We start from the raw sequence: 26,821 nt of genomic DNA, 5'->3' as shown, positions 1-26,821 counted from the left end.
TGCCACGACTAGGAAGGGGGGTGGAGAGAGCGGGGGCAGGTGCACACCCTTCCTTTGCATTCTGTCCTTTTTGGCACAGCTAAGAAGTCACGTCCGGAGGTGTCCAACTCAGCACTTTGTCATCTTCCTGCAGGTCATTGAGCCTTCACCAGCCCAAAATGTCGGAGAGGTTTTCCCGCACATGCGGAGGCTGGCTGGCAGCATGCTTCCTCAGCTTGGCGCCCATCACCTTGTAGAGGGCGCAGGCAAGCTTGGTGACCACAGTGCGGACATTGGCGCTTCGGACAGGCAGCGCCTTGTTCCCCAGGAAGGACCAGAGCACGGGCAGGGCGTAGCGCTGGACGACTTCGGGGCTCCTGGGATAAACCCATGCCACAAGCGCTGCCGGAAGAGAGACACAAACTTCTTAACCACCAGCCTTAATGCAAACAAGGATCTACCTCTAGTTGTGATTTTGGGAGTCTCTCTGGCTAAGATCAGTGAAATAACAGTGAGAGCCCCATGATCCAGAAATGGGCAAAGCAGCTGAACATCCCCAAAACAGAACCACCAAGCCCTCAGGACTAATTTCTCCAGATCCGAGCCTTGTACCTGTGGCAGACTTCACACCTTTACTAAATCATTCCACAATCTGTTTCCAGCATGATGAATGACCAAAATGTCAAATTGCTGTTTATTTCCATTTAGAAGTTGTCTAAACCCACTGCTGAAGGTTTGAAAGGCACTTTAGAGAGGAAATTGAGAGATTTCTAATAAAAAGGATGACTCCGTTTTTGTGACCTGGCTTAATTAGCAGTGGATTTAGACCCCGCTAAAGCAAGGCTATAAATAAAGCAAGGCTATACACTGTCTTCTCTAGTATATATTGAGGTTATCATTTTTCCATCCCTTGGCTATTGCTGACATAGCAAGCTCCTCTGAGCAATCAATTATCAGCTGCATTTGGAGCATTTTGGGCAGCGCTGACATAGGAAGACCCTGACTGCACACCCTGAAATGCTCAGTCCAATGGCACTTCCACAGCACAGGCAGGGAGCCTCAGCACTCTGCTTCTGCCCCTCTGCCCCCAAAGGCTGCCTTGCACAAAATCCGTGCCTCTAACATGTGTGCTGAGTTTGGACCTAAGCTGTGACCCCCAGGCACTGCAGGCTTCCGCCTCAAAACTTTCCAAGAGCAAAGCAAGAATTCTGTGAGGACAAAACAAACCGATCCCCTGAAACAGCATTTGCCACCATTTTCCCTAAAGGATCAGAGCTGTCCCTGAGCTTCCAAGAGAGGAGCCAGCTTGGGAATTTTTAGCCCCTCCCTTTCCTGGAGGCAGCTTCTGAGATGCCCCAGTGAGAGCTCAGCCCCGAGGCCGAGCGCCGCCCCCATCTCAGATGCTGCACACCTCTGCAGCAGCCAGGGAAAACCTGCCCAATACACCTTCCATGGGTATTGGGCAGGAGGGACAAGCTCAGCACCTCCTGATTTGGAGGAGCCACTCTAGTGTCTATTCACTGGCATTCCCTGTAAATTCTGCCTCGGAAGACCTCTTGCCTTAGAAGGGGAGGCCATACCTGAGAGATGCTCCGTGACATCCAGCAGAGCTTGGCCCTTCAGTTCACTCCTGCGGTGGCTGAACTCTTTCATCAGGGATACTTTATCTACAAGGGAAACACACATTTCTGCTCTCTCTTCTGAGGTCATAAGAGAAAGGACAGTGGGGTGGGAAAGGGCAGGGGCAACTACATTTTGTAAAAGAAAGGAAATTCCTGCCGATTTTTGAATCCTTTTCTTCTTTCCTTCCAGCCTACTTGGGAGGATTTTAAATTCCAAAAGAAAAGCTCTCCTGTCACTTTTTAAATCCAAAGTTGTCTGCTGTACCAGGAGCTATGTTAAACATTTCACATCAGGGACCTCAAGACTTCAATCACACGTAAGCAGTGAAAAGGTTTTGCATCCCAGAGCTTTGCAGAGGTGATCTTCTCTCTCCCCTATGGAAAAGGGTGAGAAGGCTCCAAAATGCACACCTCCGTTCCCACCTGAAGGATAAGCTGTTTTTAAATTGTCAGGTTACCTGTGTGGATCTAGGGACAAGACTCCAAGTTACTCATACAAGAGCTATTAGTGCTCAGTGCCTCAGTAGCCTGTGGGGTTCTGTAACATCTGTGAAATCAGATCTTGGCAGAGAGACTGGAAAATGAACTGATTTCCCAATACTTGACCGGCGTATGTATTTTGGTTTTCCTTGTGCCTATCTGTCGCGGTTTTGGGGGTCATGTTTGAATTTACTGTTGCCTGCATTGGCCTGCAAGCCTCGAGTCCTACCACTCTAATAAGCCAAGGCAAGCTTTTCCTGGAGACAGAACATGTGTGGGATGAAGTTTGGTCCCTCACAGGGTCACAGGGCTGGCAGTGACAAAGCAGGCAATCTGCTTCATTGGGAACCACTACAGAGCTACACCCCAGTGTGGGTTTCAGTAGCAGGGTATTATTAAGAGCTCCTTTCCTGCATGAGATACAAAAAGGAGGTCCCAAATGATCTTCATGCAAGCATGCAGTAAAGAACTGATCCTGCTGTCCTAATGAAGCTAATGCCTATGATGTGGAGCCTTCCAGGAGGCTGCTCTGCAGAGGTTCTGATGCGCCGCTGTCCCTTCATGCCAACAGCAAAGCTATTCATTTGGGAAGTCAACTGGGGCCCAGGCAAACTCCAAAAATCCCTTTGGCCCTGAATTCCAGCAAAGCTGTAGTCCAGCACTTCCTCTTCAGACAAGCAGCACAGAGCCAAGGGCTCCTGGGACTTTTGGGAAATGCTGATGCACATTCAAGCCTGCTGGGGGACTGGTGCGTAAGGACTGCACCTGCACAGCTTCTGGTGGATGTCAGCTGGAGGTTTCCACAGACAACAACAGCTGTCAAGGCACTCAGCGTTCTCTTGACTCGCAGAGGCAGAGACACACTTGAGGAGAGTCCATGCCAGGGCTCAGCCTTACCTAAGTGAGCCATGGATTCTTCCAGCGCTTTCACAGCTGCGGCATAAACCCCGGGGTCCTTTGAGTTTAGGTTGTTTGTTATTCCTTCAACCAGACAGATGATCACCGGGTTTAAGCCATCTTTCAGGATGCCTACGATTTCAGCCAGCACGTCCAGCGCCTTCTGCTTCACTTTCTTGTGCGTATCACCAAGTCTCGGGACAAAATAATCAAAAATCTGTGAAGAGAACAAACAACATGAAAGCTGGATTAAAATGTCCTTGTTTGAGGAAGGGACGCAGAAGTGAGCACTCAGCAATGTAAAAGATGAAAGTGATCCTTCCTGTCAGGTCAGCACTTGCTTGCACAATTTCCCTGTTTTCCTGTGGGCCACTCACTGGAATGGTTGCGCAACCTCATGCTGGTTGAAAGATTTTCATATATTTTGAAGAGCTTTGGGTGGGGACAGGATAGTTCCTATGGTGTTTCTCTCCACATTTCAGTCATTAAATTCATCCCATTTATTGATGCAAAATGGTATCTTTGCTTTCGAAGTATGCAACCAGATATTTACAATGCCCCTTTTTCTACACAGTTGCCTCAAGTTCTGAGGGCAGTTACGATTTTGCCAAAACTATGGCTGGAGGAGATCCAGGTTTTGTTCCATCTGTCTCAGAACCTGTGTCTGGAGAAGTGCAGGGCTCTGATCAACTCTTCCAGGATCCAGACCAATTGTCTACCCAGCAGGTAGACTTCTGAAATTTAATGTGCTGGACCACTCTCATTAGAGCAGGTTCAGTCCCTTGACAGCCACATTATCAGGCACCATTTTCTGGACAAAGGGAAAAAGCAGCTACTGGGAGGAGAAGGAAGAGATCTGTCCCTAGCCATTTCCCTCCTTTTCCAAAGAGAAAAAAGACCCCCCCAAGAAGGGTGAGCACCGTCTTTACCAAGAGGACTAGGGATGCCGATGGAAACGAGTAACCAGAGTTGTGCCTGTGCAAGACAAGTCGGAGTTTACAGAAGTATCCTTTCAAAAAAAATTGGTTTAAACCTGCCCAGCCTGATATTTCTCTTCCCCATCCAAACCCATTTTTTTGTCTAGAGAATAATTGCCACGCTTTCAGTGGCTGGATTCCCTTCACTTAACCCAAGTGGGAGTAGGAGACAGCAGAAGTTACACCAGCAGAAAACTCTGTCCTCATCTGATGAACAGCATCAATAGGCACCTGCCAGACAAATACATCTGGACTGAAAGAACTTGTCCTGAAGCGTGGACCTGAATTAAATATTTCAGGGTAAGAGGCAGCAGCCTGTCCCACACAGCCAGGATGTAGTGCCAAGACACACTGAATTAACTTGCCTGCTACAGGCTTGGGAAAGGAGCTGAAGGAAAGGAACAATGAAGACACCCTACATACTTGGACAGTGTTAGTGGAGACGAGCTGGGGGCTGCTTTTGCACAGGTCTAGGAGGAGTGCCACTCCTTCCATCCGTGTCTTAAACTCCTTGGCTTCCAGGAGATTGTACAGCTTCTGGAGCGGCTCCGTTTCTTCCACAGCCGGAGGTAACGTGACCTGGGCTTTTGGGCGGCGTAGGCGGCGTCCATCAGAGGTAGACTTCACCCTGGAAAATAAAACCAAATGCGGACCTGTTGGTGATCATACCTTCAGTTAATTGTGAGCAGAACATCTTGGAGAGGTTTCCTAATGATGTGATTTCAAGCTAGAAAATCCTGATCTGAAAAACAACGGGAGACCTCATGACAATCATTACAGGAGACAATCTGCAAGCAACATTCTCACCAGTGCTTACTCAGGAAAACCAAGGATGAGATGCATCTCACTTCTCTCCAGACGGCTTCCCAGGTACACATGTCGCACTGCTTTGTGAGGAAAGAGAGATGCTACTTCCATGTTTAAATGCCTCATCGTAAGGGAGGTGTGCGTCTTCTAATAAGGAAACTCATCCCTCTGGAGAAGTGTCTCTACAGCAGGCATGACAATCTGGAAAAGTAGCTCAGATGCATCTGAACAGATGGATAGGGGCATATCTGAAGGATCCAGAAAATCCGTAAGAGGGATAAAAACAGAAGCCAGACATCCCAGCACTACGCTCACATGATTGCTTCCCTAGAGACTAGATCCACAGCTTAACAAACCCACTGGGAACAACTCTCTTGAGCATGGGAAGATCCTGACTACGCTACTGAGGCATGTGGTCACTCTCCTGCCAGCGCTGAGCATGACAGAGCTAAATAAATCCCCTCTGTTATCAGAGGACAACAGGTACAAGTAGCTCTCCCACTGGCAGGAAGAGACAGCAAGGACCAAATTCCTGTCTCAAATGCTGATTGCAGCACAGGGGGAAATAAACCAAACATGCTGTCCATCAAGCAAACAGTATGAAGGACAGGAATGTCAAGACAAAACGTCCACATTGAGACACCTGTTGACCAAAGTTGCTCAGGAACTGGCTTGCTACTTACTACTCATCTTGGTACTGTCTGAGGGTAAGAAAACCATGACTCAGGAAGGCCAAACCACATGCATGGGAAGTGCTATTTTGGGGAACGGCATCTTGCTTCTAGACTGGGACTTCTCATCAAAACACCCATCTGAAAAAGACTGCTCTCAGAGGAAAAAAACCCTGCTTGAATTTACTTGTCCCAAGTGAGGCAGCGGAGACATGGCCCTCTCACAGCCTCCACAGCACTGTCCTTGCCACTGCACTGGATCTTCTGAGCTGCAACCAATGGGTGTCTTTTTGTCGCCCATTTTTTGTGGAAACCCTTCCAGAGAAGTTGTGTTCAGCGTAATGCAGAAGGAGACATTTTTTATGATAGAGCATTTGTAGGGAAAGGAAACAATCTCTGGCACAGGTCATCTCCACCAGAAAGATTTTCCTGAGGAAGAGACATGTAAAGCTTGCCACGTGCTTTGTCACATCTAACTAAAGTGCTCAGTACCGTTTACTAGAAGGCAATGTGGCCTGGGGCTTCTTCGAGCCATCGCTCCTCTTCTTCACAGGCTTCTCGACAGATGGGTGTTCATCCTTCTGCGTTTCCATCCCCTACAAAGGCATAAAGAAACCCCATGGATCTTTAGAATGTAAAATAGGAAATTACCTGTTTAAAACACAACTTATAACCAGGATCACTGCAACCAAGGCTTGGGCAAACCTTTCCGAACTTACAGAAGGAAACAGGCCAGAGGTTCAGTGATGCCAACTCCTTGTTTTCAATAGCCCATGGCAGGTTATGGCTGCTACCATACTGAGCAGCAGTCTAAAATCCCAAATGCATTCCTCTTGAGCATAAATGGGAATAATGCAAACTGGTAGGGAACTAATGCTCTTAAAGGAAGCTGCAGAAAAATTTGGACTCTTTGGAGGTTGGCCCATTGTGTTGGAAGTTGATTTGGTTCCACACTCACTCTCCCTGTTGCTGCACAAAGGCACACTCCCTTCTATAATGTAGGTAAAAAGAATAAAAATACCCCAGGCAAACAAATGATTTTCCACTGGATGCTGCTGAATTCACCAAGCTTCTTCCAGCTGCACAGGGCATGACAGCAAGGCAGTATTCCCAGAAGACAGACAGTAATTGTAGGAATTGGGATTGACTGGGACATCTTTTGTATATTTGGAAATTTTCTTGGCACTACTGCTTCCTGTGTCTTTTGCAAAGACTCTGTTATCTCCAGAAGCACTGTTCTCACTTAATTGCGTCACTGGGGGCAGAGTAGGGATAGTGGGGTGGGGGGTTATGCTTAAATGTAAACCCATTTTCTCCTCTTTCCCTTCCCTGTTTGTGGCCAATATTCAAAATATCCAATACCACACTTTTCCCCTAATATTATCAATTCCTTTGTGCTCTGCAGATGAACAGGCTACAGATCAACAGTTCATTCCCAGGAGCAAAATGATTTGGCAGAAGAGGAATGAGATAAGATTAGGTCTGTTTGATCTCATATCAGCAGTGGCAATACTTGCACAAAGGAGACATTTCTCCTACCAAGCACTTACTTTCTTCTTCATTCTTGTCAGAATATCTTCCAGGTCACGGGTGGAAAGAGATTGTTCCAAAAGCCTTTTAAATTTTTGGTGATTCAGCATCATTTTCACCATCTCCTGTCCATAATGCCTAAAACAAGAAAGAAAGAAAGAAAGAAAGAAAGAAAGAAAGAATAGAAGGTGAACAAACAAAGGAGGAGCAGTAACAGAATAAGCTGATACCTTAAACTCAGCAGCTGCCATACCTGCATGAGAAGGCATTACCTACTCAGCAAAGAGAGAGGTTTACCTCCACTTGTCACTGCACAGTGCTGTCAGCTGAACACAAGAGGCAAGAGGAGAACGTGGGGCAACAGAAAAATACAATCTCACTCTGAAACTGTGGGTGCGCTTCTGTGGCATCGAAGGATCCCAGGGAACAAGCAAAACACCTCTGCTTTGAGTCAGAGCTTATTAGCAGTGTCTTGCTGCCATTGCACAGTAATTTGCCTTTCTTTAACTGGCAGGGAAGCCAGGACCAAATGCCTCATGCTTGCTTTTGATTATTCTATACCATATGTATGCACAGGGACAGCTAGTTGCTCATGCGTTCTTGGCAGCTATTAATGGGAATTGAATCCTCAAAGTGAGGGGATTTGGGTGGTTTGGGTTGATTTTGCCACTAGGAAACCACAGTTTTCTTCAGGAAGCAATTTGGAGGTCATTCAGCCACAGATAAGAGCATTATAGAAATCTGCAGAAGAGGTTTAGAAAGACTGAATACATTGGCTAAAGACCCCTGGAATATTTCTAGGAAAGTCTTAAGTTAATGAGAAATAGATGTATGCGATCCTTCAGTGATGAACATTAGACAACATTTTGGCTTTGTCTTGTGCACCTAAGGCCAAGCAAAACTGTTTGACTGGCTCATCTGATGGCTCTTTTGATCTCAGGAAAGAATCATTCAAGTCCCAGGAAGTTGGCAATGCTCCCTCTTGCGGGACAACCTCAGGTTCCCCAGCACAGTCATTTCCCCAGACAAGCCAGGGCAGTGGTCACAGCACCAAGCCTGACAGAGCTCAAGAAGCCTTTGGACAATGCTCTCGGGCACATGGAGTGACTCTTGGGGGGCCCTGCACACGGGCAGGAGCTGGACTCGATGACACTGATGGGTCCCTTCCAATTCAGCGTATTCCGTGACTCTGTGAACCTCATCCACACAGTGAGGGAACTTAATATTTCCTTTAGCTTCCACTCTTTTGTGGTTTTGCCCTTTACAGCCAGACACCCAACAGTTTTCCTGTTTTAGGAGGTGAAATGAAGATCATTACCTTGTGTCCTTGTGACAGTCCTGAGCAAGCGTCCCTGCCGCGTGCGCCAGCCTCTCAGCCCTGGGCGTTCCTGCGAGCTTCGTGACTCCAGTTTTCTCCATCAAGGACAGGAGGAGTTGGGCCGCGCACTTCCGCACCTGGACGTGGCGGCTCCTGGGAAGAAGAGAGCGGACACTGGGGCACAGGGAGCAGAGGGACACAGCGCAGGCCTTGGCCAGAGCATGCTCCCTGTCATTGCTGGGGGAAGGAGGCCTGGGTTCTCCCTGACACTTGGGACACCTGTAGAAGGTTCTGTCCGCAGAGAAACACAAAGTTGGCACTCTACAGAAGGACTGCCTGCAAGCAAGAGTGAGGAATTCAGTCTCCCTGCACTATCTGATACTCAACGTCTTTCCCCAAATTCACTCTGAGAAAGAGGGAAATTAAAGACAACCCAGGCTGACCCATCAGGAGCCAGCCACTACACAGACAGCCGCAGCAGGATTGAGGATATTTGCACCCATTTACCCCCAAATCTGCAGACCTTGGGAAAGAAACAAATGCAGGGAAAACACGCTGTGGGACATGAAGTTGCAGAATATTCTGCAATGCAGCCAGTTTCTTCTGTGAGGCTTGGCAAGAGATACATCTGAACGTTTCCCCCTTTTCCAAAGCTGAGGAAAGGGTGGCAGTCAGTTTAGCCAGCTTGTCCTGTTCTAGACAGTGTCTCTTGGGGACTATCAGGCCCAGCACCAACACTTAAGGCAGCACCTGCTTCAGCTGTCCCACGGCAGTCGGCCTGTGAAGGTGCCTGTACAGTGATTCATCATCTCAAGGCTAACATGAGACATCAGTTTGAATAGCAAGTGGGCCTCTAAGGCCAGGACAGTCCTACAAGACTCCTCTTGGCAGGAGCTGCACCTGCTGTGCAGGCTGTGCCACACCCAGCACGTTCTCCCCCATGTGCTCCATGCCCCAGCAAGAACCCTCCTTACTTCTCAAGTGAATGGCATAATGAGGATGCATGGTTTTTCCCAAGGCCTCTGTGGTTAGGGCTGTGAAATATCAAAGAGCGCTCACAGCTGCAGTTGCAATTGTCCCTCTTCCCACAAAACCACAGGGCTCTATCCTTAGCCTTTGCAGGCACTTTCACTTGCCCACCATTCACCACATCTAGGCAACTCGGACAGACTGGGAGAACTCCAGGAAGCAGCAGCAAGCTGAGTCAGGGGAGGTTGAGCTTGGATATCAGGAAAAAGTTTTTCACCCAGAGGGTGGCTGGGCACTGGAACAGGCTCCCCAGGGCACTGGTCACAGCACCAAGCCTGAGAAAGTTCAGGAAGCCTTTGGACAACGCTCTCAGGCACATGGTGTGACCCTTGGCGTGTTTGTTCTGTGCAAGGCCAGGAGCTGGACTCGATGAGCCTGATGGGCCCCTTCCAACTCAGCATATTCTACAGCTCTGTGATTCTGTCAACTAAAGGGCTGCATGAGGGCAGAAATAGGTGACAAGAGGAAAGAAGTGAGGTTGATTGGAGAATCAAGTCACTGAGTTCACAGAAGATGCAGGATACAGGACCCTTCCCTCCCACCGTTCCCATTCTCTCTCTCAGCCCTTCTCCCCCCCCACACACAATAGAAGGTGAAGAATATCACTAAGAGAAGAAGAACCTACTGGACTCCACTGTCCATGAGAGCAGTCATTGCTCGTGCAGGAGTCACATGCTCCACCATGACTCCCAGGGTGTGACTGGCTGCTTTCTGAACAAACTCTGGGGAGTTCCACACCATCTGGAGAAGGACCCGAGCAACCTCATCCACCTCCGAGTCCATGTCCTTCTGCAAGGTCACAAAGAGCTCTCCAAGAGTGACGATTGCAGAGTAAGACACCTTTGAGCGAAGGTTGGTCACCTGGGGAAGTCATGCGGGGAAACATAAGAATCACCTTGAAAAGAAAACCAGTTGCCTTAGACAAAAGTCCCAGGAAATGACAACACTTCCCGCTGTGTCCAGGGGAACACAAAAGCACAGGCAGAGCAGAAGAGCACAAGCACAGAAAGGCACTTAACTCTGGCACCTACTTGTGCTAGGCCTCAGGCCTGCTTCCTGCAGGCCTAAAACATATTATTTCACTTAAAGTGTTCTACTTAATTCTTCTGGAATGTCCACTGCTTTGGTTTTAGGCCCTTTTATTCAAAAAACAAAGAAACAAATTAAAGCAAGGGCTGCTCTCAAGCCATAAAGGCACAAGTCATAAAGACAAAAGAGTCATTTGCTCCTGTTTGAAAAAGTAACAGCAGCAGTTGAAGCCCTCAGCCAGGAAACAGAAAACACAGGCTCAAGTCTACAGACTAATTGGCAGTGTTGAATTACAGCTTGGGCAGAGATTTGGACTGCAGCAAATAACATAATTAGTGTCTCCGCTTCTGCATTTGCACGTTGCATTGTAATGGCAGCTCGCTCCAAGAGGAGAGTGTCAGATGCCCGACCTACCAGTAAATAGAGCTACATGTGCACACAGATCCTATAGAGAGCTGACAGACATGAGAAAGATAAGGTCTAGAAACAGAAATGAAGGCAGTTCCTGAGCACACAGGGAGATGAACAAGCACATATCTACTCTACACACCGTGTAAGAAGCACGGAGGACGATTCAGAACAATGTTCTTACCTCGTTGGTAAGTGCCAAGCAAACCTCACGAAGTCTACAAAGAAGGACTTCTGAGTGGGACTCAGCCAGGTGTTTGATGCTGAAGAGTCCCTTCTCCTTCAGCTCCCTGAAAGGCAAGTACCAAAAAGATTGACTTTCTCTCCACCCAAGAACTAGGCAGCACCCTCTGAATTTACCAGGCTGGCGGCTCAGTCAAACAAAGGGAGGTGCTTTTCAAGCAGTACGTGATGAAATCGTGGAACTCGCTGCCACAGGTTGCTGTGGCTGTCAAAAGCATACACAAATCCAAGAGGCAAATAGAGGGCTTTCAGAGTCTTCATTTGTGGCCGTTTAACAAGACAGCCTTTCTGAAGTCTCTGGCACATGAAGTCCCTATGTCAGTGCTTCCTGGAGGCTGTGAGACCGTGCCATGCTGCTGTTTCTTGTCACCTCCCTGTACCTGTCCCTGAGACACAGTCCCATTGGGCTGTGTCTGGGGCATTTTCCTTCTTTGCTAGCCCCAGCAGGCAGTTCAGCAGTGAGAGTCTGCACTGGCACTCTGTAGCTGAGTTTCCACTCTGCAATCTAGGCCTGTCTGTCACCCACTCCACTCCACCTCACACATTCCCCAAGAAAGCAGCAGGATGCCCCAGAAGATTCCACACCCGGGCAAGAACAGCTGAAAGTCTAGCTTTTCCCAAAAGCCCCTACGTAAAACAGCAGCAACATGTTATTTACAAGGTGCAAACAACTCCCTCTCTCAGCACTTGCTTTGGGCAGGACCTGAGCTACAGGAAGGCGCGTGATGCATCGGGGCTGCAGCGCAGGGCTGGCAGCTGATGCCACGGGCATCCCTGAGTGTCACCCGGACCCCCCCACAGCTGCAGAAGCTCTCTGCACCTCACAGGGCACCAAACAGAAATGGGGAAGAGAAAGCAGAAGAGACAGGGCAGAGCAAAGGCGACTGCACAAGGAGATGCATTGCGGCAGATTTTTCATGCTTATCCCAGGGTGAATGGAGTCCTTATCCCAGGGTGAATGAAGCAGTGAGTAGATGATAACCCAGACATCAAAAAGACAACCAGTATCACCTAACATTTGTGGGGTTATCACCTCTGGGCCTCTACAGGCCTCCTTCTGTCAGTGTCTAAGTTTGGGACACATTGTGAGTATTGACAAAACATCTCAGGCCCATATGAAGCAGTGAGAAGGAAACAGTTGACTTGCAAAAGTGCAAGATTCCTAGAGGATTTTATTTCTTTTTCCTTCTCTTCTGCCATGAGCCCCTCAGGACTAATGACAGGCTGAGTGACTCTATAGCACAACTCAGTGCATTTCTCAGAAAGAAGAACTCCCTGTAGCTGCTCCTGGGACTCACATGCAGAAGGTCACAGGCAGACCCTGACTCCTGCATCTGCTGCCAGCAGTGGGGCCAGAGACAAATCTTACTCAGTCCCACTGGGCCCCGAGGCACCCAAATCTCTACACTCCAAACTGCTGCCATCCTGCTTCTGGCTTCAGCCAGCAAATCATCTTGTCCCACAGCTTTCTCTCTTCCCTCAAGATTTCCTTTGCAGCCCCACAGAGCAGCAGGCAAAGCGAGGAAACAGCACGGACCTGCTGCAGCTGGAGCACTGCTGCAGACCAAGGCCAAGAAAAGGCTGCTCTCAAATCTTTATCCTCTCTCTGCTCTGGAGTGGTTTCACTGGTGCCCCTCGGCCCTCTGGGCTGTTGGGGCTCAGAGGCACTAGCAAGATGCTCTCCTAACCTACCTTAACGCTAAGAGGGAGACAGAGTGAACGGGGCCTTTCTTACCAGTCATCGCTGCTGAGCAAGGAGAGTGCCTCGAGCAAGGACTGCTGTGGCTCCAAAGAGGCTCCGTCCTTCTGCCCCTTCCCACGGAGCGGCTCCTCTCGGCGCTCGGCACCAGTGGCCGTCTGCGGGGTCACTGTAAGGAGAGGGTCAGCCATGAGCGCTGCAGCCCCGGGCAAGGCACCCCGCCATGGAGCGGCCTGCAGCCCCATCTCCCAGCCAGGCTTCCATGAGGTACAAACTGGCACTGGCTCAGAGAATTCCCTGCTCTCTGGCTCCTTGCTTTCTCCCAGCCCCCCCAGCTGGGCACAGCTCCTTGGCTCAACCTGACAATTGCCCACACAGCGCCAGCTCCCAAGTGCCACAGGTACCACAGCCAGCGGCACGTTCCTGAGGCCGCAGAGCTCCCACTCCCTGTGAGACAGTGCCCACCAGCAGGACTTGCTCCCCACGAGGGACCCCTCAGCTGCCTCTCCTGTCTCAGCGCCCTGATTTCCCCGAGCCCTGAGGACAGAGGCACTCTGCAACTCCCTGAGGAAAGACCTGCAGCTGCCTCGTGACAGCACCAAGCCGAGCCTGAACAAGCGAGTCCTGCTGGGCCCGGCTGAATCCCCTCAGAGCAGCTACCAGGGAACAGCGATACCTGACCCTTCACACCTCACAGCGCCTCTGTTCCCATTGGCTTCAAATATTCTAGACAGAGGGCAGCTGAGTGCACTTACATTTCAGCCTGCTCTTGGGAAGGGAGTAGTTCATGGATTTTGTTCTTTCCAAGCATCATGAATCTTTACTATTTCAATAAAGTACACACTGGCTGTATTTGAAAGATGCTGAGGTGAAATTTGTTTGTCCTCAAATGGACTTGTGTGCACACTGTGCAAGCCTAAGCTTTCTCTTGTGGAAAAATGGAATCTCTAGCCCAGATGGTTGATAAAAAAGCCTTCCAAATGCAAATTGATGATAAGAATACGTAAATACAGATGCAAATTGTTGGCAGACACAATCTCTTGATAGTCAGTTTACAAGGTATGAGAAAATTCAGATGATAAATGCATTTCTTAAGAAACCCACTTGTCATCCAAAGGACTCTTGATCATCAATTTCATGTCATGCACTCAACAGGTCGTTTTCTAATGTGTACAAGGAAACATCTGAGCTGTCTCAAATGATGGAGTTTAAATATTGCACAGAATCTAGATGAACTGCTCTAGAATCTGTAGAAGTTTTGTGCTACCCTGCATGTTCTCACACAGTATGGAGGAAGTGTAACATCAAAAATATTCAGATGGGAGCTATCTGGCTGTCACTGGTGTACCCCTGTCACTGCCATCAGTGGTGTCACTGCAGAAGGATGTGGATGTACACATCTATATTCAATAGGAATGGGGAGCCACGTCAGGCTAGTTCTGGTCAATTGTGAGCATGGAAGTAGCATCACTAGAAAAGAGCACTCAAAGTATCATTCCTAGCTCCCTTCTTCTTCTCTCACCCTACTCAGGATCATAGCACAGGCAGGCTGCCCTCACAGGAGAGGCAAGAGCCACTAGGGACTATGTGCTGTGTATTCACTGCGGGCAGCAAACAGCCTGGGAGCACCAGGCAGCCCCTCCTGGCTGTCACCTGCTACACAGGCCGCTGTATTTGGGTGGGGTGACACAGGAGGCGCTGCTTGTTCCCTCTTGGCATTGCAGGCCGTGGGATGGCAGCGGCGAGAAGCCATTGGGCACTTCTGGGAGCAGCAGCACGGCTGCACCAAGTGGCTGACTGCCATGCAGAGACAACCCTTGCTGGGAGAGCAGGAAAGCTGGCTGCAGAGGCGGACAGCAGCACAGGCAGAGGGCCAAGATGGAGAGTGGACAATTGATCGTGGTGGTACTCGTAGGTGCACAGTGAGCACACCCTGCCAGACTGCCCCGAGCTCATCCCTGCAGTTACAGCTGCCTCCTGGCACCAGTGCTGTAGTTTGCTCTATCAGGATGGGCAAAAGCCAGAGCTTAGGTCTTTACCACTACTTTATGCAGCTCAGCTTTCCAATGGATCAATAAGAACCAACTGCTCCAGTTCTGCCGAGCTGGAGTAACTCAAGAGTAGATTTGCTGTTCATTCTCAGCACAGGCTATGAACCCAAGATCCCAGCTGTGGTGGCTGAATCAGGAGGCAGTTTGTGCTCCTTGTGCAAGGAAAACCGGTGCAGGAAAAAGCTGCTGTGGAGCAGGCTTACCTGAGGAGTTGCGTGGGAAGCTGCCGTCTCCATGGATGATGGGCTTCTTGGGCAGTAAGGGCACGTTGTCCTGCTTCCTCAAGACCTTCTTCTTCAAGGCACTACCAGGGTGTTTCCTCTGCACACTGGAAGCTGTGCCATTGACAGGCGGTAGGCTAAAGCCTGCAGGGACCAAAGAGGAGCTTGGAAGTGGAGGGTGACAATGGAAAGGCCCAGAAAACTTGCTGGAGCTGGGTAACATCTCTTTGTTATCCCAAAGAACTTCAAGTATAACAGTGGCACAGAAACCAATGGTTTCTGAAGAATGTCTCCTGTCCTCACCTTGGCAATTACACACAGTGAGGTGGAATGCTTTATTGCCATAACCTCCCACTGCTCCAAGGTACTGTTTCTCAGCCTGTGTCAGGAGGCCCTGCTTGAAGCAAGAAAATCACAGGAGTGCTCCAAGACAGATGAAGAGCCTACGTGATCAGTGAGCAGGCAGTTCCCTTCCTACAGGCCATGGCAGGAGAATAAAAACCATGTGCAATACGCAGCAAGGAGGGGTCAGTAGCTGTTGCTTAACACTCATGGCCAGGAATTGCAGCTGTTTCTCACTTCTGGCTACTGAAGGACTCAGCTGCTCTCGGAGACCGTGAGGCCAAAAAGAGGAGTCACGTGAAAACAAGTTGCAGAAACATTGATGGTAATGCATGGAAAAATTGAGAATGAGAGGGCTGTGAGATACAGCAAGAAAGGTAACCAGGAAAAATCAAACTCTCCCATTTTATTTTGCACCCTTGCTTACACTCAGCATGAGAATCCTTGCTTCTGTGCTTCCCAGGATGCACTTTGCCCACATTCACTGATGTGTAGCTTGCTCTGCCATTCAGAACTTCTCTACAAGGGCCTTTGCACATAAAGAATGCTTCTGGCATGACCTTAGCACCATCTCCAAACCAGTGACCTTGCCACCACTGGAAATAGCCAAGCAATTGCTCTGTAGCTGTCAAATATATTCCCAAGAGAATCCCCACCCCCCAAGAGTGGAAGATTATGATTTTCAGGGACAGTTTGGGCCTAGCACTAAACAGTCACTGGAAAGGAAGTCTGCTCATCCCTGTCCTTATCCCTCACCTTTCCAAAGCCATCCTTCAGGGCTTCGGCACTCGTAAGGCCAGCACTGGTGGGGTGATCCATCTCCTTGGCCTGGCTCACTGGGAGGCCTGTTAATGGAAGCAAAGGTTCCTGTAAATCTCTGGCACACTTCAAGCCCCCAACAGCGCCTTGCTGGGCAACAGGCAAGACAGCTTCCAGATTGCAGAGCTCTGATAAGACCCAGAGATTGTGTCTGAGAGCAGCAAGCTACATATGCCTAGAACCTCTCCCAATGGATGGGCTACTGCCACAGTGCACTGGCAGCAGACATGGCATTGCTCTGTGGCCAGCAGAATGAAACCTCCTGCATGATGGAGGCCTCAGCCCTGGATGCTGGAGAGCCGCTGCGTTTGATAGAGAAGGGCAGAGACGGAGCTTGCTCTTGACAGAGATTCTTATCTGTCCTAATTCATGCTGATTTTAGTAAACATCTTCTTCCTGGTTCCTAAAAGAACTCCTGGGTTTCAATGCCCGTAAGCATTTGGATCAATATTTTCTTGTCTTTGTGGCAATATGTTAGAGGACATGAAAAGAAAAGCTTAGGATTGCAGGAGTGTTAGCAAAACGTGAATTGTGTTCTTGAAACTGGATAATTTGCTTTCCCCAAGGATTTTCATTCTAAACTGTGTGAGATTGGGCCACTTTCAGGCCAGTCTGACTAAAGGCTGATTTTCCTAATGGAAGTGGAACAATGTAGCTCATTCTGAAACACTCTCCAACAGAGCCCTTAAAACTCAGAGGATGAATCACTCTTTACATGGCTTCACAGAGGATAAAAACACGTGGCAGCAAAGTAGCAGAAAACCAATGTCTTAAATCTGGATTTTTTGCCCTGCAAAATGGTCAGCTTAATAATAAAAAAGAGTTAGATATGGGCTTTGAGGAAGGAGGGCTATTCTGGATTGGGAGGCAAGGCCTTGGAAGGTAAGAGCATCTGAGAAGTTGACAGGGAAACTACTGACTCCAGGGTAACCTCCTTGGGACCAGTGCAGTCAGTCCCAAGTGCAAAGTGGAGACACAAAATATAACAGAGGCCACAATGCCAACATAAAGCATCTGAAGCTACAGTATTTCATGTGAGAGATTCCCTGGAAACTTCTAAAGAGCTGCACAGGGAAACACGCTCCTGCCAGCAGCCACTTGAGGCAGGCTGTGTGAATGAAGAGACACTGGCACATCAGAACCTCTGCAGAGCAGCCTCCTGGAAGGCTCCACATCATAGGCATTAGCTTCATTAGGACAGCAGGATCAGTTCTTTACTGCATGCTTGCATGAAGATCATTTGGGACCTCCTTTTTGTATCTCATGCAGGAAAGGAGCTCTTAATAATACCCTGCTACTGAAACCCACACTGGGGTGTAGCTCTGTAGTGGTTCCCAATGAAGCAGATTGCCTGCTTTGTCACTGCCAGCCCTGGTGACCCTGTGAGGGACCAAACTTCATCCCACACACGTTCTGTCTCCAGGAAAAGCTTGCCTTGGCTTATTAGAGTGGAAAAAAATAGAAGAATAATAAAATGGACAATTATACTTGGATACGATCACGCTGTCGATGTCAGCCTTGTACCTCATTCTCCCAAGGCTTGTAAGACATCCTGAAACATATCAATAGAAAAAACTCAGATCCTATGCTACATCTGAATGAAATTGCCTCAGATCATTAAGAATTCTCCTGTCAGGACCAGGACAAAACCCTTCCCACACTCGCTTGTAGCTGTCCTGGATTTCTGCAGCTCTTTGTGGAAACCTGCTGTAGGCAGAGTGTCTGGAGTTGGTTTGGGCCTTTAGGAAAGATTTGTGGAACAGCAGCAGGGCTCTCCTAGGAGAAAAATGCTGGCCAGCGATCATATTTTAGTAGTCCCCTGTGGGGGATGGCTTCACACAGCAAGAGCCCCAAGGCTGCTGAGAGGAAGGCACAGAGGAAGATAACCCTCCTATTTCTGAGGGAAATTCTCTGACAACAAACCAACCTGAGTTGTCAAACAGCTGTGAGAAATATTCACTCAGCCATAAGGCTGAAAGAGGAGAAAGTCATCTAAGCAAAACTCTTTATGAGTATAAACAAGTCAGCTGAGTTGAGTGCATCTCCCTTAACATAAACAGAGTTGCCCAATCAAAATTAATAAAGAAATGACATTTATTATGCGACCGAAATATCGTTTTCAAACACCACGATCGAGAAAAACAGCACCGAGCCCGGGGTCGGAGCTGGGTGAACACGCATAGATCTGATCTCTATCGCATCAGACCTTCCAAGTTCACGAGTGCTGCTTTGGCTGGTCCCTTCTTATACAGTTTTTGGGCAGAGTCCGAATTAATTCTATTCTTCTCGTATTCATGAAGTTTTCTTGTCCCAGAGTAGTTGGGCCGCACAAAGCCTTTCCTGGGTCTGATGAATTGTCCATCCTGGGTGATGAGTGGGCCATTTCTGCTGATGGATGGGCCATCTCTGGTTCCCGGAACAGTTATTTTTAGTTCCCGGAATGTCCGATTCCTTCTCAGATGCGCTGTAGATATCAGAGTGTGGTGATCAAGTCGTCATGGTGCAAATGTCCCGGTGATAAGATCCAACCCCACCTAGGTGGAATCCTCACTTATTGTGAAAGAAATACTTTTAGTGTTGTGAAATTTTTCTCTCAGCCACGCTGGTGCAGGGATTTAGAAACTCGGTCTCTGTAGGGTCTCATTACATTTCAGTTTTAGATAGAATAGCACGAATTACATATTTTATTTATAACATCCCTGATGAGGCACAGCTCTGCCTCAAATGCACAAACCTTTATGCCTTTTCCTGGCCCATGGGGCTGCCTGTCCCCTTTCCCACGTGCCGGCTGCTCAGGAACTTACGTTCTTTCCGACTGCCCACCAGGCTCCAAGCAACAGCTCCTTTCCCCTCCCCTTTCTCTGCCGGTAACAAGCGTGGGTTCCCTCCCCTTTTCCTCCCGCCCACACTCAGCAGGCCTGGCCTCCTGCTCGTTACATCTTTGCTTGTGTGACATGAGCACTCCTTCTCATGGCTACCTGCAATGCCTGAACGAAAACATCATTTTATCCCTCACGCAGCTGGCCTGATGTTTCGAGACATGGGCCAAAGGGGAAACCTTTCAGTGTGTTTGGTCAAGGCCGGGCTATGCTCAAGGCAAAGGTGTGTCAGTGTACTCGGCTCCTTCTCTCCTCATGGTGTCCGGCAGGCACAGGAGCCCAGAGCTCCTGCAGAAACCATCACAGCACTCGGTGGGAGCAAACTTGTGTCCAGTCCTCACACAGAGCTCTGGTGTCCAGCACTGCACCTCCTTGGAATGAGGAATTGTTGCAGTGCTCTTGGAAGGAGCTAAGGAGGTTTGGCCTTCAGATCAGCTCCTTCCTAGCTCCTGATTTGCTGCCCTGGGTAAGCTGCTGCCTGTGGCAACACTTGGTTCACAGCTGACAGCCCTGCTCTGCTGGCGGGCAGCCATTGCAGGAGCTTTTGCTGGGGACATTGAACCTTTCAGATCTTCCCAAGGAGAGCTAAGGAGGGAACTTGTCAAAAGAGCATTGCCTGGGCAAAGCTTTTAATATTAAATCTTTCCTCTGTGCTCATTACCATGCACAGGAAATATTTGAGGAAGCAAGCTTCCTGCTCCAGAAATTCCCCAAATCTATCAGTTTTCCAGAAAGAAAGCACAGATTTGGGATGTGTAATCTCACTTTAATTCATTGTGCAGAAAAATACAGGAGCACTTCTTGGGAGCTGTGTGTCTAACCTAAGTGACCTTGCCACCAAGAACTGAGAAAGGTGGGGAGAGATGGAATCAGTGGCACAAGGATCTGCAGTGGGATTCTCCCGCAGGCCTGAGGAAACTGCCCCGTTCCAATGGGCTTGTTGCACTAGATAAAACTCATGCTTCAGGTACATGATCTCTAAGCTGAAATTTCAGGGCTCAGAAAAGCCTCAAAGAACTGACATCACTCAAATTTAATTTTATCCTCCCATCAAGTCTCTGACTGATGATAAACTGTGTTTGACCTCCACAGCAGCTCCAGTCCTGATGGGCTCTGTAGCGTGCTTGCCATGAGCATGTTTCATATAACATTACTGTATGTTTGCTGCACAACAATGGGAGAACATCATGGACCTATTTCCTTGCTATTACTCCTATGAAATGAAACCTTGGAAGATATACCTGACTCCCTGCCTTATGTACTAGCCCCACTCTCAATGGGTCCCACAGAGAGCTTTGGCTGGAACTCAGGGGAACAGGAGAGTTTATCATCTTTGGAGAAAGGGGCAGGCAACTCAGGAGGACTCTACGGATGTCGTGAGGTTATGCAGGGACAAAATTGGAAGGGACAAAGCCCAAGTTTAATCTGACTCCTGCAGGGAAATCGTAGAATCACAGAATGACTTAGATTGGAAAGGACCTGAAAGATTCTCTACTTCCAAAGCTCTGGCTGTGGGCAGGGATACCTTCCACTATACCGGGTTGCTCAGGGCCCCATCTGACCTGGCCTTGAACGCTTCCAGGCTTGGGGCATCCACAGCTTCTCTGGGTAACTTGTTCCCAGTGCCTCAGCAGCCTCACAGTAAAGAATTTCTTCCTAGAAACTTGCAAAAGAGAGTAGAACTATTGCTGTAAATACAACAGCAACAAAAGGAGGGCTGAGGAGAATCTCTGCCTTTTATGTGGGGGGAAACAGAGAACAAAGCCTGAGGAAAAGCCTGAAGTACTTCATGCACTCTTCCTTCCCTGGGTGAAGACTGTCAGGGAGTGGTGGAATGAAATGGAATTAAATGCAGTTGGTGGCTGGTCACAAGTGGTGTTCCCCAGGGCTCAGCACTGGGGCCAGTCGTGTTTCATATCTTTATCAATGATCTGGAGGAGAGGATCAAGGGCCTCTCAGCCAGTTTGCAGACGACGCCAAGCTGGGTGGGAGTGTTGATCTGCTGGAGGGTAGGCAGTCTCTACAGAGAGATCTGGCCAGGCTGGATCATGGGCTGAGGTCAGTTGTATGAGGTTCAACAAGGTGAAGTGTCCCGTCCTGCACTTGGGCCACAACAACCCCACGGAAGGCTACAGGCCGGGGGCAGAGTGGCTGGAAAGCTGCCCAGCAGAGAAGGACCTGAGGGTGCTGCTTGGCAGTGGCTGAACGTGAGCCAGCGTGTGCCCAGGTGGCCAAGAAGGCCAATGGCATCCCGTCCTGGGATATGCTTTAGTGGTGGCCTTGGCAGTGTTAGCGGGCTCAGGTTATTGGGGGAACTCTGTGAGCTTAAAGGTCTTTCCCAATGGAAACAGTTCTGTGCTTCTAAACCTCCATTCCTTGTTTTGAAGGATGCAGTCCCAAACAGACCTGCATTTGTGTTTTTAAGGAATTTAGCATCTACTTTTCCGTGCAAGTAAGAGGAATCAGGCTTGAAATGCTCTCGAAACACTTTTATTCCTTGATCTTAAGCTGTGTGTTTGAATTGAGGAGATTTTGTACAGAAAGGTTGGACCAGAAGATAAATGCAGGCAATTTAGCTGCAATGGCACTTGTTTCATCTGCTTTTCTGCTTCCTTTCCCCATGGGGGGCAGATTTGGGAGTATTTGTCTTGTGCTTTGAGTTCTGGCCCAGACTTGCTCATGGATGTGCTGTAAAATCTTATCTACCCCTTTCTACTGACAAAATCTTGCAGACTGGTGGGAATTGCTAGAGACAAGGCTTATAAAGCAGTCCCCAGTATGATTAGCCCAGTGTCCCTGCTTAAATCCAGGCCTGCTTGTATTAAAAAGGAGCAAACTCTTCTAACCACCCCGCCTTTTATTTGTAGCTCTTGGGGCAAGTCCTGTGTGCCATTCCAACTCTTTGTTATCAAATGTGCAAAGTGATGTTGCTGCTGTAGCAGCAGCCTGAGTTCAGTGGGAACAACTCCAAAGCACTGTCCTGGGTCCCACTGCAGTGGGCAAGGTCAGAGACTTGCCTCTGCTGCCATGGGCATCCTGCCATGGGGAGAGCAGCTGCTGGGGCTTCCTCCATTCTGCTGACAGCGGTCTGCCTCCAACATGTGGACTGTATGGCCATGATTTTGACAGCATGTGGAAAATGCATCATTTGAACATTTTTTATGTTGCTCTAACATGACCTGACTCGAGCAGTTTGGTAGGCAGGACGCCCTGTGGGCAGGGCCATGGCAGGGATGGGTGGCTGTCACTCGCACTGGCAGCGTTATTTTTCCATGCAGGCTCCTGATGCTGCGGGGCAACGCACCAGCAGCTGTATCGGGCCCAGCGACCAGCAGCACATCGAGGAGACCCTCATCTGCACAGAGCCCATCACCCCTTTGCTCCCCCCATGGCGGCACAAGACAATTCCGCCCCAGGTGAAGGGCTGCAGCAGACTGGAGACTCCTTCAGCCAGGACTCGTTGCAATCTCCTTCCTGCAGCTGTGCCCGGAGGATGTTGGCCTGCAGCAGCGGTGCCCATGCCCAGGAATGCTGCTCGGCTCAGGGAGGCGGAGTGTGTACAAAAGCTGCGCTCAAAGCGCTGATCGCGAGACCCCGGAGCCGCTGGCAAGTGCAGCAGCTCTTCTTCATTCTGTGCAAGTGAGAGCCCAGCCTTAGAGCCTGTCCCTGGGGACAGGGAAACGCTCTGTGTATAGTTTTGAATTTTCAGGGACAGCCAAGATGAGAATTGTTTTGAGGCAGGTGATGTTAATGTTGGGTTTGGGTGTGTCTGCAGGAAAGAAAGCAGGAATAAACCCCTGCCACAAGGAAGGAGAACATTTGCATGGCCAATTTACACCCTACAGATACACTGATCGTATCGGCCCACTGAATACTGGGAGCATCTAATGCAGGGGGCAAAGCTTCCTTTAATAGATGGGAAAGATGAGATTTGAACAAATAATTTTGCTGATGCAGACAAAGGGATCAGATCCACTGGTCCCTTGCCTCAGGGTTAGTTCTGCCAAATCCTGGCACGGCCCCTTTGGAATGATTCCTTAATTGCTGATATGCAGCTGGAATGCTGAATGCATCTGGGGAGAAGAATTGCTGAGTATGTAAGGTGGCATTTTTGCTGGATTAATTCTGGACTAGGAGTGAGCTATCTCATTAAAGCTTATCTTTCTCTCTTTTATTATTGACTGTAATGTTCTACAGGGGGCAAAAAATCCTGATTTCAGAAAGTTATTCCTTTTTTTTTACCGCTTGGCTGCCACATGATTTTATCATTGGTGGAGGCCTGTACAGAATGATTAGTTCTCTGAGTTTTAGGAGCTCTCTTGGAGAGCATTTCAGAATGACCTGCCCAGTGGTATTTCCATTAGGAAGATTTTCAATTGTTAGGATTAGCCAAGATCAGAAATATTTTGAGGCAGGTCATGTTTATGTTGCGTTTGGGTGTCTCTGCAGGAAGGAAAGCAGGGAATAAACCCCTGGAAAAATGAAGTAGAGCAAAAGTGGATTGTTTGGATAGGCCAGTTTGTTCCCTACAGATATGGGCTGCTTGAATACTGGGGATATCTAATGGAAAGTGCAAAGCTTCTTCAACTTCTAACATGAGGTGCCATTGTTCATGTGCCAGCCCTTCGTTTGTTGTGAACAGAAAAAATCAAATCCAAAAAGTGCAAAACCCAGCCCAGATGTGAGTGGGAGTTACAAAAAGAAATGCCTTGAAAAGTAGCTTTGGAAAGTGCCTTTCCTCCTAGACAGTGTCAAACCCACAGGCCTGGCCTGCTGGGGCTTAGGGCTGGCTGCCCTTGGGAAGGGAAGGGGATGGTGTTGGGATGGGGGTTTTGCGGCCATGGAAACGAGAGAACCACGGGCGAGCGCGTCACAAAGGGGCAGCCCCGCGCTGAGGTTGTGAAGGTGGCGGGTGTCACAGACACGGCGGCAGGAGACGCGTCTGGCTCTGCCTCTCTGGGCCGACTGCTGGCGATTGGAGTCCCCTGACCTTGTTCTAAGGCTGGGTACCAAGCTCCCGTTGCTGTCTACGCCGAGAGCGTTCCCAAATTCAAACCCAGATACTTCTGCGAGGCAGAAGCACGGGTTCCAACATGGACTTCAGTGGAAAAGGAAAGACCGCTGAAGAAAAAGGTGAGGATAGAATGGAGATGAAAGGCCTCAGCCAAATGGAAAAAAATCCCAGCAGATTTCAGGGAAAACTGGTCGATGGTGGTCAGTGCTGGCTCTGTGTCAGAGTAGGTGGCTGACAGGTACAGATGATCCTGTTGGGATGCCCAAGGCATCACAACATTCTGTCCTTAGTTTACTCTGCTTTCTCCTTTTTCTGGGTAGCCAAGTCACTCATACTGCCAGCCAGGACAGGGACTGTGGCCACAGCAGACCACAAGTGGACATGGTCATAAGATGCAAGGCCTGTTTCTACCTTTGCCATCAATGTCAGGTCTCACTAAAAATAAATTTCCTGTTCTTCCTCTGCTTGCTGATCAGCTCGAACCCTGAGGATGTTATAAAGGTGCTATTAAAACACCAGCAAGGCCTGCCTGCTTGCTGAGAGGTCTTGCTGCTTTGCAGGAAAAGTAGTCAGGACTGTGTGGGTCTGTACTTGGTAGGCACAGAAGCCCAGTCTCAAGAAGGAATGGGTTTTTTCCCCACTTATCATTGCAGCCTTCCACCTTGCCCTTCAGGCTTGGCAGGTCCATACTGTTAAGAAGAATTACAGCGATGCAAGTTTCATGAAAGATCAAAACAAAGCAAACTTCTCAATATTTAAAAAACCCCTTGAGTGCCTCACCCATTCGATGAGTAGATATCAAAGGCTGGAGTTCGACTAACTCACTTCTTCCCTTGTACCTGATCCACAGCTTCTTCAGTAGACAAAACCTCAAGGAAGAAGTGGATGGAGACCATGCCTAAGGAGGGCCCTGTGCGGCCTCCCCACCCTGGTGCCCTCCCGCCCCTGGCTGGCTGCAAGGATGCTGTGCAGACCCCCAGGCTTGGCAGTGCAGGTCTCCGCTCGCAGCCTGCTCAGGGGGCCTTGGCCCAGGAGCCCCGGCAGGGGCAGCTGAGCAGCGCTGCCCCCGGGGTCACTGCCAGGGAGCACAAGGTGAAGGCTGAGCATGGCTCAGCCTCACAAAGAGGTAAGGCGGGAGCTGGGCCGCTCTCTGGCGGGAGGAAGGCTCTTGTGCCAGCCTAGAGAGCCTGGGCACATTGCCAGGGAACAGTTCTGCCCTGCATGTGCCCCCTGCACTGAGCTGTGCTGCTCCCAGTGCCCCGTGGAGCTGTAGGGCTGCTCAGCTGTGGGGCCGGGAGAGGAGCAGGAGGGTGCGTGTGCAGCTGAGCCATTCCTGGAAAGCACAGGCCTCTGGGCTCCCTGCTGTCCCAGGGCAGCCCAGAGGCCAGGCTGTTCCTGTGCTGGCTCTGTGCAAGTGGGTCAGGGTGTCTCCCTGGCCTGCCTCAAGTGGTTGCTGGCAGGAGCATGTTTCCCTGTGCAACTCTTTAGAAGTTTCCAGGGAATCTCTCACATGAAATATTGTAGCTTCAGAGGCTTTATGTTGGCATTGTGGCCTCTGTTATATTTTGTGTTTCCATTTTACAGGACTGACTGGCTACACTCTTGCCAAGAAGTTTACCGTGGCAACTCCCTCTATGCTCCTTCCCTCCAAGCAATTGCCTCCCATCCAGAAGAGCTCTCCTTCTTCAAACGCAAAGAAAATAAGTAGCAGAGAGCAGGAGAATGGGAAAAATGGCACTAGCTACGACGAAGACGGTAGAGCAAACCAGGAGTTGAGTACAGAGGGAAAAGGATGGAAGGTAAGGAAATGAAGCTAGAGTCCTGTGTGAAAGGTTTTCAGTTTATGTGCTGTAGGCAGAGCTCGGAGACCTTTTGCTGTGGTGTGAGGCCAGGGAAGCAGCTGAGCAAAGGGAGAGCTCAGCAGGACACTGCACTTCAGGCTGTCTTTGCAGTGGGTGTGTTGTGCAGGCTTCATGTCCTCAGCGGGTATCAATAGCAGGGGAGGTCTTTGAATGGTTTCTGGCTCTCTTGTGGCTCCTGCTCTGTGTTATGGCTGAGAAAACACCAACAGGCAGTCAGAGCAGCTGAAGTTGGCCAATCTTGTGAACCAATCCTTCTACATTTAGTAAACTACGGGTATGTGTGAACCATCTCTGTGTCTTGGTGTTGTTCTCTGTCAGCTGTGTCCGGTTTGGACGGAGAAAGGTGTTTGCTGGAACAGGCAGTCCTGCAAAGTCAGTTCCAGGTTGTGTCAGCTTTTGAGTTGTACAGCCATGCCCTTGTGCCCAGTTGTCTCTGATGCTATTTCTAGACTTCATCAGCTTCTGGGCAGCTTTGTGCATTCTGGCATGGCTTTGTCCAGAGGGAAGGGATGGCAGGTGGCCATGGGGAGAGCAGCCCAGAGCCCACCCCCACGATTGCCTTTGCAGCAGGGCCAGGACCTGCAGTTGTTTTGGGTTTGCCGTGGGGTGCAGGAGGAGGCAGATGAACAACAGCTTTGGTAAACAGAATGTCCAACCCAAGGCTTGTGTACTTGATTCCAGCCTTGCTGAGAAAGGGCCCAGCGTATCCCTGAGAGGAACCGATCCGTCCGCTGAAGTTTGAACAGGGCCTGATTTGGCTCTTTAGCTGTGCCAGGGACAATGGGATGCTAAGGAAGGGTGTGCATCTGCCCCCGCTGCCTCCACCCCGCTTGCTGGACATGGCATGGGGGCCCTGGAGCAACTTGGGCAGGCAGAGGCCTTCCAGAGAGCAGCAGGGCAGGGAGCTCAGCAGAACTTCCTAAATGCCAGTGAGCCTGAGATGA

At 49.5% G+C, this 26,821-nt stretch overlaps 1 protein-coding gene and 2 long non-coding RNA genes across 4 annotated transcripts; all 3 read right to left on the bottom strand.

The window, feature by feature from the left end:
• On the bottom strand, positions 1–7,015 carry LOC125323408 (TOG array regulator of axonemal microtubules protein 2-like). 2 transcript variants are annotated; one of them, XM_048298343.1, is made up of 5 exons: positions 6,984–7,015; positions 5,926–6,029; positions 4,379–4,583; positions 2,979–3,195; positions 1–381 (listed from the first exon to the last, which is right to left on the bottom strand). In XM_048298343.1, the coding sequence occupies exons 1-5, from the start codon at positions 6,993–6,995 to the stop codon at positions 146–148; spliced, it is 774 nt and encodes a 257-aa protein (XP_048154300.1). In that variant the 5' UTR covers positions 6,996–7,015; the 3' UTR covers positions 1–145. The 2 variants fall into 2 exon arrangements, with proteins under 2 accessions (XP_048154300.1, XP_048154299.1); XM_048298342.1 differs by lacking the exon at positions 1–381 and having other exon boundaries at positions 2,593–3,195.
• A 46-nt stretch (positions 7,016–7,061) lies between these two features.
• On the bottom strand, positions 7,062–9,977 carry LOC125322557. Its single transcript, XR_007202075.1, has 3 exons — positions 9,936–9,977; positions 8,282–8,434; positions 7,062–7,101 (listed from the first exon to the last, which is right to left on the bottom strand). It is a non-coding gene; the product is annotated as an uncharacterized LOC125322557 (long non-coding RNA).
• Positions 9,978–10,130: 153 nt separating this feature from the next.
• LOC125322564 lies at positions 10,131–12,869 on the bottom strand. The gene is made up of 3 exons (XR_007202082.1): positions 12,726–12,869; positions 10,932–11,037; positions 10,131–10,171 (listed from the first exon to the last, which is right to left on the bottom strand). It is a non-coding gene; the product is annotated as an uncharacterized LOC125322564 (long non-coding RNA).
• Between the last annotated feature and the right edge of the window lie 13,952 nt (positions 12,870–26,821).

This window comes from Corvus hawaiiensis, chromosome 3 (genome assembly GCF_020740725.1).
Source record: "Corvus hawaiiensis isolate bCorHaw1 chromosome 3, bCorHaw1.pri.cur, whole genome shotgun sequence".
Lineage (NCBI taxonomy): Eukaryota > Metazoa > Chordata > Aves > Passeriformes > Corvidae > Corvus > Corvus hawaiiensis.
Note: the sequence above shows the minus strand (reverse complement) of the source record. Positions and strands in the feature narration are given on the sequence as shown.